Below are 27773 nucleotides of genomic sequence, written 5' to 3'. Positions count from 1 at the left end.
GTTTCACTGGTTCACTTACTATTGATCACTTGATGTCGCCTTGAAGATCGCTCTGATTGAACTGACTTGCCAGGCCTGCCTGCGGCTCTTTTTATATGGCGAGACGAATTCCAGAAATTTCCCGATTCACGTAAACAAGTAAACAACCGTGGGAAATTTCTAGGCGGCTCGGGCATGTACCACAATAAAACTGCCGTCCTTGCGATAAGTGCAGTAAGTTGAATTTAATTTAGACCTTATGGACTCAGTCATAAGGTCTAAATTCAAACACGCTAACAAATAAAGGGTAAACACGTAAACAAACATTGGACCTTTTTAGAAGGTTCGAGTATGTACTTGCGCACCACGTGTCCGTATACCATGTAACGTAACAGTACATTGGCAAGATTATAGTTTACCGAGCCGATCCTTACCGAGCCTTAAAATTTAAAGTAAATAGGTACCATAAAGTAAATATACCTAGCGGATTAGAAAAACAAAGGCCCGAGCAAGCGAGATGTCACTATCAGTAACACTGCGTGGTAAAAAGAGATGTGTGATACATCACAGCAGAACTCTTTTTTGACGTCCAGTCGACACTTATCGGCACGTTGACAATTTAATCTCATAGAAAGATGCTTGTGTAAGTGTATACGTCATGTATATTTTTACACACAGACGTAAATCAATATCGGTTTCGTTTGACAGCTCGAGATTGTTACTTTAGGTATATCAACTTTATGGTAACCAACCTAAATCGGTTCAGCGATTTAAGCTTAAAGAGGTAACAGAAAGACAGACACAATTTCATATCCATACTAATATTATAAATGCGAAAGTGTGTCTGTTTGTTTGTTACCAATTCACGTCCAAACCGTTGGATCGATTTTGCTAAAACTTGGTATGGAGATACTTTGAGTCCTAAGAAAGGGCATAGGATACTTTTTATCCTGGAAAAATGTACGGATCCCGAATACACGAATTTTGGCGCAACGGGGAGGCAGGCGTCATCTAGTTGATTAAATTAAGTGATATATCTGCATCAAAGCTGTATAAAATAATATAATGTTGGATAAAATACCGTAACAATTTGTGCGCCCTTACATAATGTTTATCTTTCTGACATTCGTGCATTCGTACACCGGATCAGCCCATGGGAGAACCCCGCTTGTCACCTGTGATCAGTGTTAGGGCAAATTACGACATAATATTATATTCTCATAACATTGGGAGGAAGTTGCTTGCCTTTTGGCTTTAAAACTGGGCCAATATTGATATGGTACAGATATATTTTTAAAATAGGACATCATAAGTGCTAAAGAGTTTCGACGGAACAGTGCGACCGGCCATCTCGTTATTGGGAAGACACACCCCCCGACTCCGGCGCAGCAATCATCAACGCGCCCCCACCTGCAACCACCGGCCGAACTACACCAAAGGCTAGCGAGGTACGCGCCATCATTATTACTCATCAATAACTCCACCCCCTGAGCGACGCACACGCCGCCATTACGACGGAAGATAGAAATCACATCGTGCCTCTCTCTCACGCACTACCCCGACGCGACAACGACGTCACTACGCCACGCCACGGGCGGGGCCCACGTTACCATTGCTGCGAACTTATGCGCTCCTGGTACTCCAAAGCATTTTGTGCGACTTACTGAGTTGTTTTTGCTACGACCTTCTCGACCTTATTTGCTAACTTTTGATACAGCTTGGCTTGCTCGACATTTCGGAATACTTGGTATACATCTATTAACTAAATCAAGATGCCACTAAAACGCACACCTCCCCCCTCCCCTCTACCATCAGCAACCATTGAAGCGCTCGGGAAACCCACATTGGCGGCAATGCACGACTCGCCCCAGGCTCTACAGCAAGAAGAAATCACAGAGCTGCCAGTTAATATCACAGACCGTAAAAAAAGAAGACAGTAAAAGCTTCTGCCTGTGAACAAAACCCCAAGGCAACAAAATCATCGAATAATGACACGATTCCCATGAATGTTTTTACGAAATTTTCTAAAGACCAGGAAAAAAGATTTGATGATCTAATAGATAAAATAAACAACATAATTCTTCAAAATAACGAACTAAAGGAAAGTGTACAACTGATGTCGAACAAACACGACGAGTTATTAGTGCGCATATCCACTTTGGAGAACGAAAGAAAAGAGGATAAAAAACAAATACAACAACTGCAAGAAAGTCTTGAAAACCTTGAGCGCAAATCGCGGGCGTGCGGCATAGAAATAAGAAATGTTCCGAAAACTAGTGGGGAGACTAAAGAGACCCTAAATAATTTAGTTTCCACTGTAGGAAAGGCCCTTAATGTAAATATAAACGACTCCCATATCAGAGATGTTTTCAGAATAAACTCAAAAGACAACACTAACCCTATTATTGTTGAACTAGACACAGTGCAGCGCAAAAACATATTCATTGAAGGTGTGAAGAATTTTAACAGAAATAAAACTAAAACCGATAAATTAAACTCTGCGCACCTCGGATTGCAACAGCCAGCTCAGCCAATTTATATCTCTGAAACGCTAACGGCCAAAACTCAGAAACTGTACGCACTTGCCAGGGCTTTTCGTAAAAATTACGACTATAAATTCTGTTGGACTACGAATGGCTACGTTTACCTTCGTAATAGAATAGGTGAGCGGCCCATACGAGTTTTCTCTGAAAAGGACCTCGACAATTTAAGAAACAAGATGACCTGACTATCGATGGAAGTAGTAATATTTCATGTACATAACGTTATCTATATGATCTGTTCTATAATTTGTTATAATTTCAATGAGGTAATTCTAAAAATTCATTTATATATTATTAATGTAATTATTAAATTGTATAGCATGGAAACACATTTAACATACTATTCTCTATTACACTATACTAAATATACTCCGCAGTTTTTCTACACCACAATAACATCACACTCTATTACTCTACAAAACAATAGCACCCACACAAACAACATGTCGGTTTCACAAACTCTAACTATTTACTGTTCCTATACTAAAAATCTTCAAAATTCGATTCCATTAATCAGACAATGAACTCCATTGACGTCCACTCCATTGCTGTCTCCTCTTTTTGTGATCCAGAAAATTGTGTTCCGCCTGATCTGATACTGAAAAAGAACCTAAAAATTATAAGCCAAAATATTAGAAGTGTTAACAAGAATCTTGATGAATTTCAAACTCTACTTGCGAGAACCAAAGTTCAGTGGGACGTAATTATCTTAACGGAATGTTGGATCCAAGGAGTCACCAACATATCTCCTATCCCGGGCTACGTCTGTCACTCAACGAAAAATAATAACTCGCAAAACGACGGCGTAATCGTTTACACAAAAAAGAGTACAACTATAAGAGTCGAGGAAAAATCTCTAACTCACGCAAACTGTTTACAAATTACCATTGACTCTAACACCATTATACTTGCTGTATATAGATCACCTGCAAAAAAAGACATTGCTCCTTTTCTTACCTCTCTAGGCAATATCCTAAATACCTTAGACAAAACAAATAATATCGCAATCATAGGTGACCTTAATATAAATATAGGCGTAGACTCTAAAGACCAAAACAAAAATAATTATCTAACATTGCTGGCGTCTTTTAAGCTGTTACCAGCTCACTCTCTACCAACCAGATTAACAAATTGTTTAGACCATATTATGTTGAAAACAAAACTTCCAGCCAAAGCACTTGTTGCACACACTTCTATCACCGATCATGACACAACAATTCTCTATCTATCCAAATCTCCATCAAAACCGGTCTCCAGCCGAACAATTAGAAAGCTAAACTATGAGCACATATCTAAAGACATATCTAACCTAGACTTCACGCCAATATACACCGCCCAAGACCCCAATGTTGCCGCGAACTATCTTGTTACCGCCATTAAAGGGGTAATCGAATCAAATACTGCCATACTCAAAGTACCCAATCGCAAAAAACTCTTGAAACCCTGGGTCACTCCTGGTCTCCTCCGATGTCTGAAACACAAAGATAGATTGCACAAAAAACTAAAAGAAAATCCAAACGATCAAATCCTAGCAATCTCATACTCCCGATATAGAAACTACTGCACAAAAATTCTAAAACAACTTAAAAAAGATTACAATAAACAGGAACTCATGACATCACGAAAAAACACTAAATATCTTTGGCAGACTATAAATAAAATTACCAACAGAACTTCCGACAAATCCAGCGCCAATATCCTTCTCACCCAAGCACATTCGCCCAAACTTGCTGTCGACAACATCAATAATTTTTTCACCAGCATTGGCAAGACCTTAGCCGCAAATATAAGCCCCGCACCCCAAAAAACCTTGCTGACTAAAACTCCATGGCACTCTATGTCACTTCTTCCCACGGATGAACAGGAAGTGACGAGGATTGTAATGTCCCAAAGAAGCAATTGTGCGGTGGGATGGGACAATATTCCAACAAGTGTCCTAAAACAGAACATACGAGCCATTGCCCCACCTTTAACTCACATCTGTAATATCTCGATGTCCGCAGGCATCTTCCCCGATATCTTCAAAAAAGGTATAATACATCCGGTGTATAAGGCGGGCAGCAGAGATGAAATAAGCAATTATAGACCCATAACCATATTAACATCCCTATCCAAAGTGCTTGAACGAATTATGAATAGAAGGCTTATGGATTACCTTGAAAAAAACCACATCCTCTCTACATCTCAGTACGGTTTCCGTGCTGGAAGGTCCACTCATGACGCCGTTCATGATCTTACTGACCACATAATCAAAAAACTAGATGACGGTCAAAAAGTCCTGGGAATCTTCCTGGATATAGCCAAAGCGTTCGACACTCTCTCTGTTGCCACCCTTATAGACAAGATGGAACTATTAGGGATTAGGGGCACCCAGCTTCAACTGTACAAAGATTTCCTAACCGGGCGCACGCAGAGCGTTAAAGTAGATGACTACCTAAGCAGTGAACTCGTCACCACCCACGGTGTCCCACAAGGCAGCGTGATAGCTCCAACCCTATTCCTAATCTACGTTAACGATCTGTGTGCGCTCAACCTATCAAACGGACAAATTTTCACCTTTGCAGACGACACTGCTCTCCTATTTCACTCGGACACTTGGGATAACGTATACGAGATCTCTCAAAAGGGCCTAAACATAGTATCAGAGTGGCTACGTAATAATATCCTGTCACTAAATACAGACAAAACAATATACATCCCTTTCTCTATACGCAAATCCCCTTCCCCCAAACCATCCCACTGCCTCAAAGTACATTCCTGCACTATTCCTCCTACAATGCAATGTTCCTGCAGGACCTTGAAAAAATCATTCACAACCAAATACCTTGGTGTGATCCTAGATTCTTCTCTTAGCTTCAGTACCCACATCGAGGCTCTTGCATCTAGAATACGAAAACTTATTCCAATATTTAAGAATTTAAGAGATGTGGCGGATGAAGCTACAAGAAGATCAGTTTATTTTGCTCTCTGCCAGTCACTCCTCACATACTGCATCACATCATGGGGTGGCACCCATAAAACCTCCCTTCTCCAACTGGAACGTGCTCAGAGAGCAGTCCTTAAAGTTTCTTATGGCCTTCCATATCTTTCTCCTACCAAAGACCTCTACCAAAAGACAAGGGTACTATCAGTACGACAACTATTCATTCTCCACACAATACTCAAACAGCACAGTCTCCTATCTTACGAACAAACGTCATCCCAAGGGAAGAGACGACACAATCCCGTCAACACTAATAATAATAGACTTTTTCGTACCCGTTTAAGTAACCATTTCTTTTGTTTTATTGGGGGATATCTATACAATAAAATAAACAGATGTGAAAAAATACACAACCTCACAAAAGCAGTTTGTAAAAACCGACTTACCAAATGGCTCCAAAATCTAAGCTACGACGATACTGAAAAGTTAATGGCAGTCCCAGATCTATAGACAATAATTGAGTACACATTCCCACACACGCATGTCGCACACACTCACACAGACACACGCACATACACACTCTCCCTTACACATACCACATGCACACACAAACACACACACACACATACACAGACACACACACGCACACACATACACATCTTCTTTACATCTTATATACTACACAATATTCATACTAACCTGACTTCACCATCTCTACCTTTAAAAATATTTTTTCTTATGTAATCTAAAACTGGAACATCTACTTCTAAACATAATCATTCTTTTGTAGAGCTTTTTAATCTGGGATAGAGGCCTGGTGTCCTGAAATACAGGCTCACGCCCAGTTTAGGCACCAGTCTCCCACATGAAACCTACCGATAATGTGCTATTTGTCGACCTATTTGTGTCTATAATTATACTACTTTATCTACAATTATCTATAATCATACTACTTTGTGTCTATAATTATGTACCTACTTTCTGTCTTTTAATATTATGTGGTGAGAAATAAATAAAATTATTATTATTATTATTATTATTATATAGAGTAAACTACAGGGATAGATATTTATATATGTTTTTTATAGCGGTAAAATGCAGTTTAGGTGGAATTCTGCTTGCATGAGCTAGAAGACACCCAGTTTTACTTAATATGCCTGCAGACTACGAATAATAAAAACTAAAGAAGAGTAAGTGCAGAGTAGACAGAATTATAGAGTATGCCGACTTAGAACTGATGTTGAAATTTTTAAATTTGACGTATTATGACGAAAATCGTTGCTAGGGTTGTTAAATTGTTACCTACGAATTTAAAACTATGACATATTCGCTGGACGTATTCCTCTTTGGTCGTATTGTTGTTTGTGTTTTGGCACATATGATTAAAATTGTCAGAATCCAATTTAGAAATCATTATTTTAAATATTTAAAAATAAATTATATCAGCCAGCGCGAGGCACATTCCGTTTATAATCCTAGTGAAACCCGGCGAATTTGACAGATATTGAAACCTGTCCGTCTCTTTGCAGTCGAACTACTGGTCGTTACGTCTATTGTGGTAAGTGTGTCAAAAAATTTGTTCCGATTTTATCAAAATGTGACCCGAACAAGTGCCGAACAATATTTTATGCAAAAAGAGACACGAATACATGCAAGAATTTTGTGTAATTATAGAAGTGACAATTTTTGTCAATTTGAATGTAGTGTTTCGTAGCTACGAGTATTGCCATAATGTAGTGTACGAAAGGAACCTTGAGAACCAAATTCAAAACGATTGAAGTATAGGAGTTACGTTTCCTTCGTTTTTAGGGTTCCGTACCCAAAGAGTAAAAAAGGGACCCTATTACTGAGACTTCGATGTCTGTCCTTCTGTCCGTCTGTCTGTCTGTGTGTATCCAGGCTGTAACTCAAGAACCGCTGTAGCTAGACTTCTGAAATTTTCACAGATTGTGTATATCTGTTGCCGCTATAACAACAAATACTAAAAACAAACTAAATTAAATATTTAAGGATGGCGCCCATACAACAAACGTGATTTTTTTGGCCTTTTTTGTTCTATATCAACAATGGCAACAGGTAGGTACTTGCAATTTTCTCAAATATCTAAGTTATATTTTAATATCTAATAATAATATTAAAATAAAATAAAAAATTAAGGGGGCTCCCATACAAAAAACACATTTTTTGTCCTAATTTTGCTCTATAATAGTACGGAACCCATCGTGCGCGAGTCCGACTCGCACTTGGCCGATTATTATTATTCGTAGCCTGCAGAATAATCTATTGTCTAAAAACACTGCTGTCACAACAACAACGAATGCAAGCGTACGGTACTTAAACGTATTTAAGACCAATTCAAGCGATTTGCAAACGTGATATTTGTCTATGATTGCTCACGATGATCATGCTTCCCCAACATGGTTATCCATCAAAGCCTCGATCCTCCATCCGACCAACATATAAATATAATAATACTTAGCCGTATTAATTTGAATAATGTCGTGTATAGTGTAAAGCCGGTCGTAAAGTATCAAATTATTATTTGGCGCGGGGCCAGGGCCCCACGTGTAAAACTGACTATCAGATGGAGGCGGGGCCAAATGGGACACTTTATTAGATGTAGATACGCCACTGCTCCTTTGAATTTTAACTTTTATTTCGCGAATTTAGTCCTCGTATAACGTATTGAGTTGATCAACGAAATTTTTCTGTTGCCAGAGTGGGTTCAGTTACAGTTTTTTGTATGTATTTAGTAAGTTCCAAAACGTATACTTATAGTGAATTCGATAAACTTTAGCACAGATATGTTAGTTAATAGAATCAGGCGTTACTTTGCGAAAATCCATAGCTTAAAATTTATTTTGTTATTACTTTTAGCAATATTCCGCGAAATAAACCTCTCAACATGTAAGTAAATGAGTGAGTGTACGCATAGGCATGCGTACAGCACCTCCCTCCTCCCACACTGCCTATGCGTACACTCGCATGCAAGAACTTGCAAACACCACCACCACACAAGCAATAATGTTGGCAAATCCGTGCAAGGCCCCTCACCACCATGCAGGTTGAACTCAGGATGTGGACTCTACGAACAACGTCCGTCAAGTTACGGAAAAGGACACGGGAAAGGACACAAGCTATCTCTCGCGGGGAACTCCCTCTAGTTTCTGTGGTATTTACTATTTAGTTACTTACATTAAATAAAGTAAATAAATAATGTCGCTCGCAACTTTGTCGCGCCAAAAGTCGTTTATCGCGTGGGAACCGTGCATTTTTCCAAGATCGGAAGTATCTTAATAAGTTAATATCGTGTCCTTTCTCGGGACTCGGCGGTTTGGGCATGAAGGGGTAGTCGACAGACATACTTTCGTATTTATAATAGTACCTGGATGACCGAGCTTTGCTCGGTATAGCAAACACTCATTGACTTCGTGTTACTTAACAACGCCATCTGCTGGAATAGCTTTAGCTATTGTTGTCTCATTAAAGCAATTAGTTGCTGACGAAATAGTATTATTAATCGCCAATAGATGTCAGGAAGAGTCATGTTTATCAATTTATCGATTATCGATAAAACACGAATAAAAAGACATTTTCTAAAAATGATTTATGGCTAGATCGATTTATCGCCTCCGAAACCCTGTATACTAAATTTCATGACAATCGTTGGAGCCGATTCCCAGATTCCAATCATATATATATATATATATATATATATATATATATATATATATATATATATATATATATATATATATATATATATATATATATATATATATATATATATATATATATATATATATATATATTTAAATCGCCGAAGACTTGTTGCGTCTTTTCAAAGTCGAACCCTATGGCGTCTACCATTTCCAATGACTTTTTAATTGTTATTCGTGCGAATATAGTTACATTGCTGTCATGTGAATTCTATTATCGACGAGAAATTTTGTTTACGTACGAAAATTAGATATTCAATTTCAAATAATTCTCGCTGGTTTCTTGCTTCCGTTCTCGATGGAAATCATGTGACACATTGTATATTTTTGTATTCGTTCCATGCATTTAATCGTTTTTCCTACATCCATTTAAATGTATGGATATATTGATACCGTATATTGTACTATATTAATTCCATGCATTCTACTAATTAAATGACTCCTTACTATATTTGAGATTATATCGGTACCGTATATTATTTTTGTATGTACGCCATAAACTGTTGAGTTTGTTGCTTCCTCCTAACCTTATATGTTATATCGATACATACATAGGTACCTATATAATAGATCCCAATAAATTCATTGCGTGATGTGGTCTCTGTCTACCCCAATGAGGGACAGGAGTGACGATATGTATGTATGAATAGAGAATCCCTCTTTATGAAGTCGATTAAAATGAAATACTTATTTCTATAACTTGGAGTACATAACAGACATTAAAAACAAGTTATCCCTATATTACATAGATTAATTAAATTTTAAATTATAATTAGGTAAGTCCGCTAGGCTAACTAAAAAATATTATGATAGATATCATGTGGGAGCATTTTATTTATGTGAGCGTGTTTCTTCTGAACTTAAGTATGAACACAAAATAAAACAATTGTTTCGGTAGTCGGTATTTTTAAGTTTTATTGTTTAAAATCAAGTAGGTACAATAATAAACCCATAGTCATAATAATCAAAGTGTCGGACAAATCAAATACACCGAAATAGGAACATAAAAGTAATTTAAGAAATTAACAATTTTAAGAACGACCAGTTGAGACGCTAATTTACTGTGACATTGACTATAGTTAACTTGTGTATGTAAGCAATACTAGTTTTCAATCGTGGCTCTGCCCACGTGACAAGTTGATAAAATTTAACAAATTGAAATTCGTTATTAGCCGTTTAGGCGTTAAAAAAATAAAACAAAAATGCTTAGAAAAATATTAACCTGAAGAATCACATCAGACATACCTATCAGTACAAAGTCTCAAAAAAAGGTCCTTTAGGCGTCGAAAAGAAAAATAAAAACGCTTAAAAAATTATTAACGTACCTATCGAAAATAAGATAAAACAGTCCAAAATCTCAAAAAATTACACAACTACACAAAAATTACACAACAATATATATACTTTGTTTGTAAATTTAAATTATGGTTATTATCTATATAGTACCTATTATTTCTGTTTATTTGTTTTGTACAAAAAGAGGACGGTATTTGATTATAATACAAGTTCACAATAATAATAAATTTTTTCGTAAGTAGTTGGTTAACGCGCGCGCGTAAACAAACACGACGCGACGTTGCGTTCTGTGCTGTGTTAGTCATAGTCAATCATGGTTGTCGTGATTGATGTAGATCGTTTCGATCGTTTTTTGTATTGTTTATTGTATCTTCTTCTTCCTAGTCGTATCCTCATGGCTGAGGGACGTGACCACCAAAATTTGCTTTTTGGGATAGGGCTCTCCACTTGTCTCTATTTTTGGCCTGATGAAATGCCTCCTGGAACGTGCAGTCAGCAGCCTTGACAATCGCGTCTGTCCATCGTGTAGCCACTCTGCCTCTGCCTCTTTTCCCCTCTAATTGCCCAGCTAGTATGAGACTCTCAAGATTATTAGGCTCCCGGCGGGCTATGTGGCCAAAAAAGGCAAGTGATCGTTGTAGACAAAGCGTGGACAGGCGGGTGGTAATTTTGAGTTGCTGAAGTATAGACGTGTTGGTCCGGTGTGCGGTCCAAGGGATGCCGAGCATTTTACGCCAGCACCACATTTCAAAAGCGTCAATCTTAGCTCGAGTACGTGCTTTTAGTGTCCATGTCTCGGAGGCATATAAAAATATTGAAAAGATTAGGGAACGCATTAGTGTTATTTTTGCGCTACGATAGATGTTCTTATTCTTCCATATCTTTTCTAAGCGCCCAACCGCAGATTTAGCCATCTGAGCCCGTCGGACAACCTCCCTCTCGCAATTACCATTGTTGCTAATCAACGATCCCAGGTAGACAAACTCCTCTACGGGTTGGAGATCTTGTAGTAAGGATGTCTTTTGTATTTGGTTCAGCTTATCGACGTACATCAGTTTGGTTTTATTGCGATTGATTTGGAGGCCAAAGTCTCGACTAATCTTTTCGAGCCGCGCTAGAAGTTCAGCAAGTTTCACTTCGCAAGTACTTATAAGCGTGGTGTCGTCAGCGAACCTTAGGTTGTTGAGAAGGTATCCGTTAATTTTAATACCATCCTCCCAATCTTCCAACACTCGACGCATTATATATTCGCCTACGAGGTTGAACAGCTGTGGAGAGAGGATGCGACCCTGTCTGACACCACGCTCTGTAGCAAACGGCTCTGACAGATCATTGTCTAATCGCACCCTTGATCGACCTTCCAGATAGAGGTTTTGTACCAAAAATATGAGATGATCGGGGACGCCCAACTCTCTCATCACCTCCAGCATTTTGGACCAGACGATGCAGTCAAAGGCCTTAGCGTAATCCACAAAACAGAGTACTATTGGGACATTGAATTCTCTGCTCTTTTCTATCAGCTGACGGATGTTTAGGATTTGTTCTCGGGTACCCCTGCCCTTTACGAATCCCGCCTACTCTTTGGATATCTGTCTAGTTATATAGTGTGCCAATCTGTTGTTTATAACATGGAGAAGAATCTTACTGGCGTGTGAAATTAGTGAGATGGTCCGATAATTTCCACACTTTTTAGTCGACCCTTTCTTATGTAGTGGTATCACGAGAGATTCTGTCCAATCGTCTGGCCACTGTCCTGTTCTCCATACTTTAAGACATATTGAATGCATTACTCTGATTCCAGACTTACCCAAGCTCTTAAGCACTTGTGCCTGTATGCCATCTCCACCGCAAGCTTTTGTTTTGAGCTTATTTATAGCTGCTTCTACTTCATGGAGAACGATGTCGGGTTCTTTATCTGTAAAATCTAATCTAGTGTCAGGTTCATCAGCGTCATATTTGTACAGGTCTTGGCAGTAGTTCCTCCATCTTGTCATCACTTGTTTCTTGTCTAAAATCAGGTTACCCTTTTCATCTTCTATGTTCCAAGATTTTGATTTTCGTTCCCGTGTGAGAATTTTCACCTTTTGGAACATGTCTCTTGGATGTAGGGTATCAGAGTGTGTTTGTATATCTCTACATATGGAATTGATATATGCATTCTTGTCATGTCTACAGAGACGCTGTACTAGTGAGTCAAGTTCAGAGTATCGCTGTTGTTCTTCCTTTGAACGAATTCCTCCAGTCTTTAGAGCCTTTCTTTGTGCGATTGCCTCCCAAGTGGTCATCCACTCAGATCTAGGGTGTTTTACTTTCCGTCCATTTGTGATTGTTCTAGTTGTCTCTTCTAATGCGGCCTTAAGCTGATTCCATGATGTATTGGCTGAGTCAAATGGGCAATACGTTTCACTGTCCAGTCAAGTTTGTAGTGTGTCCTCAAAAGCTTTCGCTTCTTGTGTTAGAAGAATATTTTTGGATGGTGGAGGCTTTGAAACTACTTTGAGGCGGACTCTGTATTGAGCTATTAACAGCTGATGGTCGCTGTCACAATCTGCACCCGGAAAAGTCTTTGAGAGAGTTATGCACGACTTCCATCTGCTGCTGATTAATATGAAGTCAATCTGATTTTTATGACTTGTTGGCGATCACCATGTCCATAAGCGTCTTGGATGTTGTTTATATGCCGTGTTAGTTACGAATAGTCCTTTTTCAATGCAAAACTCTAACAACATCTCACCTCGACTGTTGCGGGCTCCTAAGCCGTATTCCCCAATAACATTCCTTAGGTGTTGATCATTATCAGTGTGCCCTATCTTAGCATTAAAGTCTCCCAGGATGATAGTACATTCCTTCTTTGGTAACGCTTTGCAGGTTAATTCTAGCTCGTGGTAAAATTCCTCCATCTCTTAAGGATTTTTAAGGATATAATTCTATTGTTGATGATATTATACCCCAATACCTTGTCTCGTAGCCAGCTAGCAACTATGAAGCCCACACCACTAAAACTATTGTCTTGCCTGTCAGAGTAGATTACCATATTTCCTTCAGGTGTGATGTGGTATCCGTTATCTTTGACATGGGTCTCACTCAATCCTAGTATAGCCAGATTATAGCGCTCCATCTCCGCTTCAACAACTTCGGTTTTTCCTGGCCTTAAAAGTCCACGGACATTCCAGGTTCCTATTGTTATTGCCCTTCCCTTGGGTGTTAGTTTGCTAGAGTAAGATGTTATGTTTCCAACAGTAGCAGAGTTTCTGCAAGCAGCCTGCTGGTTAACTGACCTGCAGCCGGTAGCCAATTTCACACCAGTCGGCCCGGAACTAAGCTGGCGCCGAGCGTTAGTCGGGTCGCATGACATCATATTATCTCTGGTGGCGTTCTTAATCATGGTGGTTTTCTTGGGATTATAGTCGCGGTAGTTTCCCGTTGCTTTTCGCGCTAGACTTTTTGAGGGTATTTACTCCTCAAGGCCACTACTGCCTAGGAGTCAGGTTATCATATCCGCCGCCTGAGACTCGGCGTTGTTACTCGTTTAGCACCACCCGGGGGACACGTGTAGGGTAGTAAAAGGTAATTCCTACGGACGCGAGTAACCACCGCCCCCGTTTATTGTATCAAGTTTGATTAATTTTAAACATTGATTTGATTTGTAATCTAATTTTAATTGCCTGAAATGTAAAATCAGCGATATGCGATCAGTAGTTGGGAAAGGGTCCGGTGGCTTTAACACAGGTTATACTGTAACCTAGCTAAGCTGCCGGTTGCGATCTTAACATTCTAATATAAAAAACCATTGAAAATAAAATAATTTGCATGTTGTAATTGTCTAGATTAAGGTTTTTATGTTATCGAGCTGAATAAAAGTACATTATTATTATTATAAGTATGCCATCACAGTTACTATAAATCTTGTCAAGGGTGTCGATTTATGAATGAAGAAAGTCACCAAGTCAAGATTTAAAAAAAATCTCAGAACACTGTACAGTCTACCTACAGCCTAGCCCATGACCCGGTAACCACTTGACGTTGAGTTTCGATGCACTTGTTTGGGCTATTTTCTCATTACCGTGGCTTTCTAATAGCGAAAGAATTATTTAAATTAGTTCAGTAGTCTCGTAACTCGTAAGTTAAATAGTAATAAGCAAACGATTAAATATTTCGTCTCTACAATATTAGTAAGTATAGATATTTAAAAATACATTAGTCCCAACCCAATTCGCAGTCTAAACTCAGTCACTGATGGGCTTTTGTTTAAAATATACAATAGGTAAGTAGGTACTTATCAAAGAAAATCATATACGTAGGTATGTAGGTAGGGACATAGTAGTTAATACAATCGATCCAAAATACTTTTAGACAGGTAAGTATATAAACAGTTCAACAACAAACAGGACACTGGACGTCAGGATAATGATCGTAAATTGCATATTTATTTGTAAATAAATATGCTGCACCAGAAAAATGAAGATTTATAAAGCGATTTTATGTTCTTTCGTTTCATAGGTAGAACAAAATGATTTGTAATAATATTGATATTATTGTTGGTCGTTGCACCACAATTAAAACATTTTTTTTGTATTACAAAATGGGTCGACGGCCAAGGCCATTTTATTTTGTCTTTAAAATAGTTTTTAAAATCACTTCTTTAAAAAAAAACGATCTACATCAATCACGACAACCATTGACACGACAATCTAACACTGAAAGAATTTTTCAAATCGGACCAGTAGTTCCTGAGATAAGCGCGTTCAAATAAGCCCTTTCAAATAATTTCCCTCCGTTTTTTCCACATTTTCCTCTATTCTTCGCTCCTATTATTCTTAGCGTGATAAAATATTGCTTATAGCCTTCCTCGATAAATGGGCTATCTAACACTGAAAGAATTTTTCAAATCGGACTAGTAGTTCCTGAGATTAACGCGTTCAAACAAACAAACAACCTCTCCTGCTTTATAATATTGAAGTGTAGATAACATTTTTACTACTTTTCTTACTATTCTACTACTATTTTTCAAAAATGTGTCAAATAACTACCTAATTGTAATATCGACATTGCATCGATTCGATATATTTGTTCCTGTTTTCCTGAAATACAGTTACAGATTTGATCATTATTCTGAATGATCGTCATTATGTTTTTAGGGCTATTCAGGAAAAAGACGTTCAGGAAAATGAGGAATTCACTAAATTCGTTTATAATTAAGTATTGATATAAAGAAAATTATTAAGAACTTAGAAATGTTGCGGGCCTTTATAACTTGGTATAAAAAAAGTGGTGAAAAACAGACAAATGTTGGCACAGATCGAGAAATGTAAATGACGTCTTATTTGGAAATTTTTGTACAACGTATTTCAAAGATAGAGAGAGAGCATAAAACGAAGACCTCTATCCACACCAAAGCACTGCGATCAAATAAAGTGAGCCAGCAGATTTTATCGCAAAATAGGTTTCAACCCGTCACGTTGAGTATATCGGCAAGGCATTCAAAACAAACAATGCGCAGGACAATGACGCGAATTTTATGAACATTTTAAAAATATAATTTTTAGTTATTTAATGTAAGTTGATGTGTTATTTGTTGGTATCGGATAGTTTATTAGTTCTTTATCTTCAAATTAACATTAAATTTTTAATCCTTTCTAGCTAATTTTTTTATAAATAATAAATTGTAAGCGGCAGTATCGAAACGACACGCAAAAATTTCATAATTTGGTACTTTTTTTTATAATAACTTTTGAAATATTAACTCTACTTTCAAATAGTTTTAGCAGCATTTTTGTAAGTTAATTAGACATTGAAATGTGTAATGTTACATCAAATTTACGAAGGCGCACACACGGCAAAATCGATGAATTAGGCGGTCAAAAATAATAATCATAATATTTGTCTACAAAATGGTTTTCGTGTAGTCGTTACGAGTGTAAAATGCCTTGGGTGTACCTGGGACGTAATATTAAACCTAAGGTTTTATATTATGTCCCAGAAATAAAAACTTAACCCTAGAAATAAAAAAAATATTATGATGTTTATAATGTATATTTTACACATTAAACCAGATTAATCATCATCGTCATCACTCTCCAACTTATCATCTTGATCATCTGACGCACGTAATGAAGGAATAATATCTGGGTCCAGCATATTGGTGATATCATTCGAAAATGGTGTTCTTTTATTTTTATGGGGTTTGCGTTTTGCTGCTATTATTGGATCTGAAGCAATCAACATCCAGTGCACGATGTCTGTATTGGTGTCCACTCTGGAGGTTTTTCTCGCGTGAAAGAGTCGCAAACTTTTGTATTCTTTTTGGCTGACTTCCAGCACATCTTCGGAAAAGAGTCCGACTGGTAAAGGTAGCGAATTTATTATATCTGCTCCGTGAATAAGGAGCTTATGCACAGATGCGCTCATTTTATACCAACCGTACTTTTCAATACACGCTTTCGCAGTGTCCATGCAGTATGCTCTAAAATTTTTTATGTGTACGCTGAACCCGCATGATAGTACACTAAGTATGTTGGAAAATCTTTGAATAATATTCGGATCTAAGCCGGTACACGATGCAGATTTTGTAGGATCAGCAAAGAATTTCCTGGCTGTATTACCATCATTCGAATTGCCACCTCCCTGCTTTGGTTGATCTACAACCAAGCCCATTTCGTGATAAAACTTGGTGGTGATTATACTTTTCCTGTCTTTCACCTTGTCTTTTGCTTCTTTACCTCTAGCTTGCCATTGGCGTATTTCTAATCGGTAAGCAATATGCAAGAGGTATTCATAACATCTCAAATATGAATGGAGAACGGATATCCCAAACTTGAAAGAAGTCGTAGGATATGGTTTCTTCAAAAGCAAGTCTATATTATTTAGTTCTTTTGGTGTTGCCTTACATACATTGCACGCTTGTGAAGAGGCAGTATCCGTTAAAACATTACAAGTCTTTCCATCCATCATTGTACACACAGGATTATGTTTAAATGTGTAGCATTTGTCGCCAAGAGTAAGTTCAGTTGGAGAGAGACGCAATATTTCCTCTGTTATTGCCTTATAATGTAGTTTCACCGCTTCTTTAGTTTCTTTTTCTATCTGTAGACGAATAATGCGGCTGTAACGCGAAGAAGATGGAAATGCGTTTTGCCATAACACACGTTTGCCTTTGGCATTAACCTCGAACATTTGTAAAGGAACTATCGTGCAAAGAATTATGTTTGTATCTGCATACATAGAGTTGTTCGCAAAACATTGCTTGTATATGGAATGTCCGCCGCTTCCATCAAGACCCCATTTATATATTACTTCGATAGGTATGTTACTTGCGTGGTCATGATGTAGGAGAAGTACATGTTGTTGCACATAAGCTAGCCTTTCAATTGTATGGTTAAGGATATCTTGGACAGGAATGTGTACTTCAGTCTCAGTAATTCTGATATTACTGGGGTAGCACTGCTTTTTAACTTTGGCTATAACGTTGTAAGGTGGGTAAATATTTGCACCGCGGGATTTAGCACTCCTTTGTATATGAATATAGTCCTCTTTTCCCAAATCAGTGTCAATAATGAGAGCCAATGCCTCTTCGGGTGAGTATGCTGTCAAAGAGGAACATGATGGAGTGTCGTGTATAACTTTCATGCGCTTAAATCTGCGAGGACTTGTAGTAAGTGCAAAATTTATTACTTGGGCGGCTGTTCTTTTGCCACTCTTAGTAAGACTCGTCTGAGCTGCTGAGCACAAAACCTCCGGGCTACTCTTCTCTAAATAGTATAAAACAAAGTCGCTTTCCGCTGTCTGTATGTATGTGTGTGTGTATGTATGCTTAGATCTTTAAAACTACTCAACGGATTTTGATGCGGTTTTTTTTAATAGATTGAGTGTTTCAAGAGGAAGGTTTATATGTATAACATATGCATAATATGGTCGAGAAACACTGATAATTTTAGAGGTTTCTTGTTATGTCGTAAATAAATTCATTTTTTTGCGTTTATATTGCAAACGCTGGCTAAACCCTACGAGATAGATCAAAATAATGTACTACAGTATTGTACACCTTAATAAGGTAAACAAAAAAGTCCGCGATGGTATATGTCTATTTCTTAGGGATAACTCACAATAGCCATTTTTGTTCTTTACTTTTTACGAAAAATAATGGCTTATTTACGAAGCTATTTAAACAATTTACAACATTAACCCTTATCCAAATAAACATGTTTAGAAGCTAAGACATTAAATGTAGATTATAATTGTCTTTTACACTATACAATTTCGATCAATACTTTAGAAGTTTTCAAACGTATAAACTTACGCGGAATCAAAAAATATGTCGCGCGGCGGCGGCCGAGGGACATAGCGGTTACGGCGGAACCGGCCGGGGGCTCTCATAAGCTTCGGGCTTATGTTATTGTAGTAGATAGTGTATTTCGTCATTGTGTGGTTGTGCAGACGGTAACGCAGAGGAGCAACCACAGCGCTTTCTTTCAGATATTCATTGTTTCTGGTTCTTTGGTTTCTGAATTGTCGATAAAAATATATTTGACTTGGTTAGAAAAACGGACTTTTGTTTTTGCTTTGCGATTGGGTTATTTGTTGCTTTGTGGGTATTACTATACGATCATGCCTGGAAGACGTCGTCGTTCGAACATAGGTCGTAGTACAGTGAATGCCAAAAGAGCACGTTCAGCAAGAGATGAAGAATCGTCAACGGAACGTGAGACTCGCCTCAGCCAGAATAGTGATAGAAATCGGATACAGAGAGAAAGAGAATCGTCTGTAGAGCGTGAGGCTCGCCTCAGTCGGAAAAATGATAGAATTCGGATACAGAGAGAAAGAGAATCGTCTGTAGAGCATCAGGCTCGCCTCAGTCGGAAAAATGATAGAATTCGGATACAGAGAGAAAGAGAATCGTCTGTAGAGCGTGAGGCTCGCCTCAGCCAGAATAGTGATAGAAATCGAATACAGAGAGAAAGAGAATCGTCTGTAGAGCGTGAGGCTCGCCTCAGCCAGAATAGTGATAGAAATCGAATACAGAGAGAAAGAAAATCATCCGCACAGACTCATAGCAACACCGAACAAAACGAACAACCAAACAGCCACAGACCCGAGAGAGTAACTAATTCATGGGTAAATAAAGAAAATTCTGCCAATTTTTGCGAAACTTTTATCGTTTACGCAGCACAATAGGAAAAATCACCCGATTTTGAAACATTCTTCATTGGTGCTCCGCTTCTATTGGTCTTAGCGTGATAATATATTATAGGCTACATCCTACTAATATTATAAAGGCGAAAGTTTGTTTGGATGTATGGATGTGTGGATGTATGGATGTTTGTTACTCTTTCACGCAAAAACTACTGAACGGGTTTTAATGAAACTTTACAATAATATAGCTTATACATCAGAATAACACATAGGCTACAATTTTAACCGACTTTCAAAATGGGGGAGGTGTTATGTTCGTTTTCTTATATTCAACGATTACTCCGCCGTATGTTACTCGATTTTTATATTCACAAAAGTGGTGATCTGATGAAGGATCCATAAGTAATCGAGGGAACTCCTCAAAACTTATAGGGAAACGTGTGGTGACTTCGGTTTCGTGAGAAGTATTCTAAGCATATGCTACCAACAAGTAAGATTTTGCACCGAGATATACCTGGTATACCGTGGTTCGGAAGGTGCTGAGAGAACTCCTGATTCTTTATAGATACAAGTTTGGGAGTTTCGGCGTTGTTTTAAGAACAGGAACCATTAGAGATATTATCACGCTAAGACTAATACGACCGAAGAAACTCAGGAAAATGCGGGAAAAACGGGGAAAATATTTATTATGGGAAAATGTACGTTTTCTGTAAAATTCCTAATTTACGCGGGCGAAGCCGCGCGGGGCATCTAGTATTAACTAATTGTTTTGTAATTCTTCTCCTAGTTCGTTGAGAGCTTCCCTCAAAAGATGTCTTAGGCCTCCCTTTATTTTGGCATACTTTTGATGTTATAGTATCGCTTTTAACACTTAAGTCTGGCAATACTAAATCATTTGACAACCAAGCTGAATTGCTTTTTTCAAATCTTTCTGTAGACCATTTTGATTTCTTCCACTTTTGCAACAGCTTACACACAAACACTTTTAAGACATTTTTAAGTTTATTTATATTGTTCTTTGATTTTTCATATTCACTAAACTTATCTAATATATAACTAGTTAATCGTTCTATGCACATAGACGATGATTGTTTATAAAAGTTTTCTTTTTGTAGCACTAATAATAACTCCATTTTATGAATAGTCACTTTCGTTGAAACTGACTCACTGCAACTACCTGCGAAAAAAGGGGTCTAACATCACAATGGGTTCATTTGGCTTCGTAAATTTTACAGTATTATTAGCTTACAGACGTGCGAGTATAAATATAAGGTTTTTAAATCGGAACTAATCAGAACTTTTTTTGAAAATCCAAAAGAACAAAAATGATTAAATGAAAAAAATAAGTCTAGGAAAACATCAAAGTATTTATAACTAAGATTAAAAATAGTAAAATCTGTACAATATTATATTAGAACTTACCTGTCGCTTCAATATCCATAGTCAATTTTGAGATAATTGCCCGAAACTAGCGAAAAAAGACGTAATGACGACACTGAGGTTCGAAAGCAACTAACGGGTTTTTTACTACCTGTATGTTTGGAGCGCTGGGGTGTCTTTGTTATTCGCAGGACAATAGAGATTACCCGTCAGTTCAAAGAAGTAACTATGTAGCTCAAAGTATTTGTGGTAATTTAGGCCCTATCTCTATGATAGAAAATTGACCTTTGTCCCTCTAATTCATCGATTTTGCCGTGTGTGAGGCGTTGTGAACCCAACTTTGAAGACATGAATTTAGTCTCTCTCAAATATTCGCCCCACTACACAATATTTATACCACAAGCGTCATTACGTCCGCGCTGGCCGGCAAAAAATATAAACAAAAACATGCGATTGCATATCGCGTGCGAACTCCGCCCCCTCGCCTCTGTCACCCCCGCGTCTCCTCTGGGACGATGTCGTTTTGTGGGACGTAATTAAATCACACATTAGAATTGATAAAAACTTTATTATATACAGGAATCCACATTATCGGCGTGTTATACGTAAACAAAGTATCGAATATACGCCACCGATATACGGCGCACAGTAGCGACCTCCAAAATTCGCGCGCCAAATAGCGGAACTAAGAAATACGCCGAAAAGCACTCCGGTGACAAAACAACGTCCATGCCAATATTTCAGCCAGCCATTGCACTAACCTTAACACTACTTCTGGCTGAATTTGAGAGATGGTCAATCTTGCGTCCGTATACAGGATGCAACAAGTCAGTCGGACGCAATATCATCGGTAAAAACCGCCATGTAGGACGTAATATCAACTCCGGGGTGGAAATATATATATATATATATATATATATATTTTTCCAATATCCAATCCAATATCAAATCCAATATATATATACAAGAATTGCTCGTTTAAATATATAAGATTAGTAAGGATTCTCACTATTCTATCAATTATGATTCTCGCTTATCAATCTGTAAATCCTTTAGGCCTTACATAGTTTTTATTATTCGTAGGCGTTACAGGAAAAATGTTACAAAAATGGCGTTCCAACAGATATTAACAATTAACAAAATATGTCGAAAAACCATTTCCATGCATGCATGTTGCAGGTGGGATTTTAATTAAAAATAGCAAATTCGTCCGTCCGTCCGTCCGTCCGCGCCGCCGACCTAGCACCGACACAATTGAATAACTCCGGACAACACCATCATGGAACTATATAATTTATAAAATATCTAAATTTTAAAAAAAGTTATATAATTCTCGCGTCCCAGTGTTTGTGCGCGAAGTCCTCCAAAACGGCTCAACCGATTTTATAATTGACGCGTGATTCGTTGGGTCTGAGAATAGGTTTTTATCTACTTTTTATATTGATACTAGAAATAATTTATATGGCAAAACAACGTTTACCGGGTCAGCTAGTTATACTTATTATTATAAATGCCCTAACATAAGCGTCAATGTCAAAGGCCAAAAGAAACATGGCTAGCTATAAGAAAGCTAGGTGTGCAGCGCCTTTGTGGACTAATAAGTTATTAACTCACTTCTAAAACAATTTGACCAGCGGTTCTCAAACATTTTGATAGCGGAACTCTTTTAAGTTTTAAGTAGTGTCATTTTTGACGGAGTCCCAAAAAAAAAATGTTTTGTACGTATGAATTATTGAATGAATTGTCTCCATGCTGGTGTATGATGATATTTCTCAAAACAATTTACCTATGTGTCGCTCGAAGAACCTCCACAAACCTTTGCTTGGCTTCGCGAAGCACGTTTTCAGATTAATTGAATTTTTTTGACGACCACTGTGGCTCAATTGGTTGAGTGTGCGGCAGCTCAAGCCGGGGGGCTTGCGGGTGCGAAGCCCACCGACGCGACGGAACAAATAATTTTCAATGTTCCCGGGTCTGGATGTGTATTAAATATGTGTATCATTTAAACATCTTAAATATATGTATATTGTCTATATCTATACTTCTATACTAATATTATAAAGAGGTAAACTTTATTTGTTTGTTTGTTTAATTGTAATGAATAGGCTCAAAAACTACTGGACCGATTTTAAAAATTCTTTCACTATTCGAAAGCTACATTATTTACGAGTAACATAGGCTAAAAATCATAAATATAATATGTTTAGTATAAAAATAAAAGTAAAGTTAAATATTTCCGTTTTTTTAGTTTAAATATTTCCGTTGTCTGGTACCTGTGACACAAGTCCTTCAGGTACTTAGCACGGGTCCAGATCGACGTGGTGTGAAGCGTCAAGCGTCCATAGATATTAAGATATTATTAAAAAATAATTAGATCGACTAAAATATTTGGCAAATAGTCATAACATCTGATACATATTTAGTGATCAACCTATTTTACTATTATGACTGGGATTACTTTTTTACCCCATTCGGCTTGATTTTGTTTAATTTAGTATATGGAGTCGGTTTACTTCGCGATACCGACGACTGGTTGATACAGGTAACGTATAGGGAGGAGACACACTTCATCGATTAACTTAGTATCGATTTTAAAGAACAGAGTACCTCAGTTATATTATCTTTGAAACAAACAACACAGGTACGACCTTACGTCTTAAAATACCTAAACAAAAATTGTAAAACGCTTACATTGACCAAAACTACAAAACCAACCTTTGTTTCGCGTGCATGAGAAATGAGAGTATTGTTTAGCTGATTAATAGGAACTAGCTATTTGACCGAGCTTTGCTCGGTATTCGATGAAAATGACATTTTCTAAAAATGATTCCTATCTAGATTGATTTATCGCCCCCGAAACCCTATATACTAATATTAAATTTCATGAAAATCGTTGTAGCCGATTCCGAGATTCCAATAATATATTTATATACAAGAATTGCTCGTTTAAAGATATAAGATTGGACTGAACAAATGAGAGACAAACCTGCGTAAATGTTAGATTATCACTAAAATTACAATTCGAAGATGGTTGTAGAGAGGGGAAACACGCACGATGACGACCTCTGTGGCTCAGTTGGTGGGCTCGCGGGTCGCGGGTTCGAATCCCGCCGACGGAACAAAAAGTTTTCAAAGTTCCTGGGTCATGGATGTGTATTAAATATGCGTATCATTTAAACATCTTAAATATATGTATATTGTCTAAATCTATACTTCTATACTAATATTAAAAAGAGGTAAACTTTGTTTGTTTGTTTGTTTAATTGTAATGAATAGGCTCAAAAACTACTGGACCGATTTTAAAAATTCTTTCACCATTCGAAAGCTACATTATTTACGAGTAACATAGGCTACGTTTTATTTTGGAGAATATAGGGTTCCGTAAGATATTTCAGTTTTTCGGAATAAACCAGAAAATTTACTTATTTTGCGTACGCTGCCTAAACTATAAAAGATAGAACTATACAATATTCTAAGTAAATGTAGATCTTATAAATATCTACAAAAATGTCCGCGACACAATATACCTATCTATGTCAAGTGAGACACAAAAGCCATTTTGTTATTTAAAAATCTTGATTTTTTGTTGGACTACATTTAAACGCATTTATTTTACTCATGCTAATAACTATTATCAAAATAAATAATTTCATCACTAAGTACAGTTTATGTAGATTATATTTGCTCTTTGAATGATTAAAATTGGACGTTTGGCTTAGAAGTTATGGCGAAATTAAAATATTGCGATTTACACCCGTTTCGAAGTGGGCGCTACCAATGCCACAGAATAGATAATAGTACAAGTACCAATGCAGGGGTGCGCATTGTACACATTGAAAAGATCTACAGAAAACTCCGCGATGGTATATTATTTATTTTTTTATGAAATAAGGGGGCAAACGAGCAAACGGGTCACCTGATGGAAAGCAACTTCCGTCGCCCATGAACACTCGCAGCATCAGAAGAGCTGCAGGTGCGTAACCGGCCTTTTAAGAGGGAATAGGGTAATAGGGGTGGGCAGGGATGGGAAGGGAAGGGAAGGGTATAGGGGAAGGTAGGGAAGGGAATAGGGTAGGGGATTGGGCCTACGGTAAACTCACTCGGCGAAACACAGCGTAAGCGCTGTTTCACGCCGGTTTTCTGTGAGAACATGGTACTTTTCCGGTCGAGCCGGCCCATTCGTGCCGAAGCATATATACCACAATAACGTATTTTTTTGTCATTTACTTTTAACTTCAAATAATGGATAATTTTCGAAGCGATTTTAACCAATACGGCAATAATCCTTATTCAATTAAATATTGATTATGGCCTTTTACAGCATAATTATTACGATTTTAATTTTAAATGAATATATTTTTCGAAGATATTACAGATTTAAAAATTGCGGGACGTAAGTAGCTTTTGCGGCAGTACCGTCCAATGCGGGCCACGGGTAGTAATGAATATAAATTATTTAAAATCAAACTACTGAATCGATTTTAATCAATTTTTCAGTGACTTAGGCCATAATTTATTTTATACCCGCGCGAAGCCGGGGCGGGTCGCTAGTATAGTATAAAAGTATTAAATATATTTCCGTTGTCTGGTACCCGTAACACAAGTCCTTCAGGTACTTAGCACGGGGCCAGACTGACGTGATGTAAAGCGTCCATACTCCATAGATATATAAACATCGACAAACAATTACAATATCTATACTCACGAAGAGGTCACAATATTCGATACTAAATCGATATACAATTAAAGGCAATATCGATATCAGTTGGACGCAGCAGCAGTATGACTATTGTAACTGCATTGCACATTCAAACTGAACTGTTATTTTATGTATTCGAAAAAAATGATAGAATCCATACTAACATCATAAATTCGAATGTGTCTGTTTGTCTGTTACCTCTTCACACTTAAACAGCTGAACCGATTTTGCTGGGCACTGACATAATATTGAGTCCCGGGAAAGGACATAGGATACTTTTTATTCCGGAAAAATGTATGATAAAATTATATTTGTAAGTAAATAAAAAAAAACCGGCCAAGTGCGAGTCGGACTCGCGCACCGAGGGTTCCGTACAAACCTGCAAGGTTTACAAAGTTCGTTCATTACGACAATCGAGTCATAACTATGGTATTTTTATTGCAAAATGAAATTCATAACATTACAATGGGGAAAGATGGAGGAGCATAAATTTAAGACAAAGATCTCTTTATCGTTTAAGTAATCCTTTATTTTATATTAACACATATCATTTATCTATAATATAACTGAAACACTTATACTAGCCTTGCAGCAGACTATCGGCGGCGGCGGCGGTCGGTCGCGACTTGCGGTATCAATGGTTGTACTTTTGCGTTTTGCGTTTTTGCGTTGACTTAGAATTTTTTTTTTCACGGGTTAAAGGCAATTAGATCTAAGTATTTGATATGAATTTCAACTTGATAGCTCTACGCGTTCATGAGAAAAAAAGTAATAAGTTTATATTTATTAAAAAATATATATTTTGTAATGTAACTAAAAATTTAAGGTTTTCGGAATTTTTCCTTTATGTGTGCTATAAAACGTTGCTTCATGCCAAATTTCAAGATTCTAGGTCGACTGGAAGTACCCTTTAGGTTTTGATTCCCTTGCGAGTACTTGCGAGTTTCAAAATATGCAGCTTAAATTGCTGTTTCTTTTGATTACGTTGACATAGAAGTTTGATTTTGTTACAGCTTAAAGGTATTATAGACCTGAGTATTTGGTATGAATTTCAATTTAATACCTCTACGCGTTTATGAGGAAATGGGTAGTAAGTTTAAAATTATTAAAAAAAAATATATTATGTGATGTAACTAAAAATTTATGGTTTTCGTAATTTTTCCTTTATCTATGCTATAAGACGTTGCTTCGTACCAAATTTCAAGATTCTGAGTTCACGGGAAGCACCCTGTAGGTTTTGATTCCCTTGCAAGTGTCGAAAATTTGCGGCATAAACGGCTGTATCTTTTGATTGCGTTGGCTTAGAAGTTTGATTTTTTCACAGCTTCAAGGGACAGTAGACCTGAGTAATTGATATAAATTTCAGCTTCATACCTCCACGCGTTCCTGAGAAAAAGGGTCTTGACAGACGGACGGACGGACAGACGGACAACAAAGTGATCCTATAAGGGTTCCGTTTTTTCCTTTTGAGGTACGGAACCCTAATAATCTTAACTTTGTTTGTCACGCTAAAACTCAACAACGGCTGAATCGATTTGGCTAATTTTAGTCTTGAAATATTCGTGGAGGTCCGGGGAAGGTTTATATTAGGAGAGAAGGGATACAAAGTTCACCGGGTCATCTAGTAAAGTAATAAAATGAAGTGTAGCGCATCACTACAGCTATAGGAACATCCCTAGCGCCTGGCGAGTAAACGGAGACGCTAAGGGAATTGCTCTAAGTAAATGACTGTCACACTACATTTGTACTACGTTTAGATACATTTTGATGTTATTGTAAACAAATAAAAAAGTGCAGTATGGGAGTGCCGACAGAAATGGATGAAACAGCAGCAGGAGACACAATGCAAAATTAAAAGTATTGTAGTATTATTTTTTAACAAAAAATTAAAACCGACTTCCAAGGTAAAAACAAAAGTAATATTCTTAAAAATAATCTAAAAAGAATCAAATAATTCTTATTCCTTATTATAGTGCCGTCTTCAGACTTCGCCTAAACCTCAACTATTTCTGTACTCAATCTTCGTACTTTTGAAGTCGCTACCAGCCCGGAAAGGTTGTGAGATCCTTGACATAGAACTTACGCTAAGGTTAAAGCTGGTACCC

The 27773-nt window shown here is 37.4% G+C and overlaps 2 protein-coding genes across 2 annotated transcripts in view; one reads left to right on the top strand and one right to left on the bottom strand.

The window, feature by feature from the left end:
- LOC121735967 (obscurin-like) overlaps nt 1–27773 on the bottom strand; it is a 166778-nt gene that overhangs the window by 110623 nt on the left and 28382 nt on the right. The gene's annotated exons all lie outside the window — the stretch shown is intronic.
- On the top strand, nt 1922–2782 carry LOC121735968. Its single transcript, XM_042126979.1, has one exon. It carries the CDS (start codon nt 1982–1984, stop codon nt 2705–2707), a length of 726 nt encoding a protein of 241 aa, XP_041982913.1. The 5' UTR covers nt 1922–1981; the 3' UTR covers nt 2708–2782.

Source organism: Aricia agestis, chromosome 18, assembly GCF_905147365.1.
Source record: "Aricia agestis chromosome 18, ilAriAges1.1, whole genome shotgun sequence".
Taxonomy (NCBI): Eukaryota; Metazoa; Arthropoda; class Insecta; order Lepidoptera; family Lycaenidae; genus Aricia; species Aricia agestis.
The sequence above is the reverse complement of the archived record's forward strand: the minus strand, read 5'-3'. Positions and strand labels throughout refer to the sequence as shown.

Bases quoted from the DNA above. Each gene is read 5' to 3' on its own strand.
- LOC121735968 (XM_042126979.1), top strand. From the start codon at position 1,982: ATGAATGTTTTTACGAAATTTTCTAAAGACCAGGAAAAAAGATTTGAT.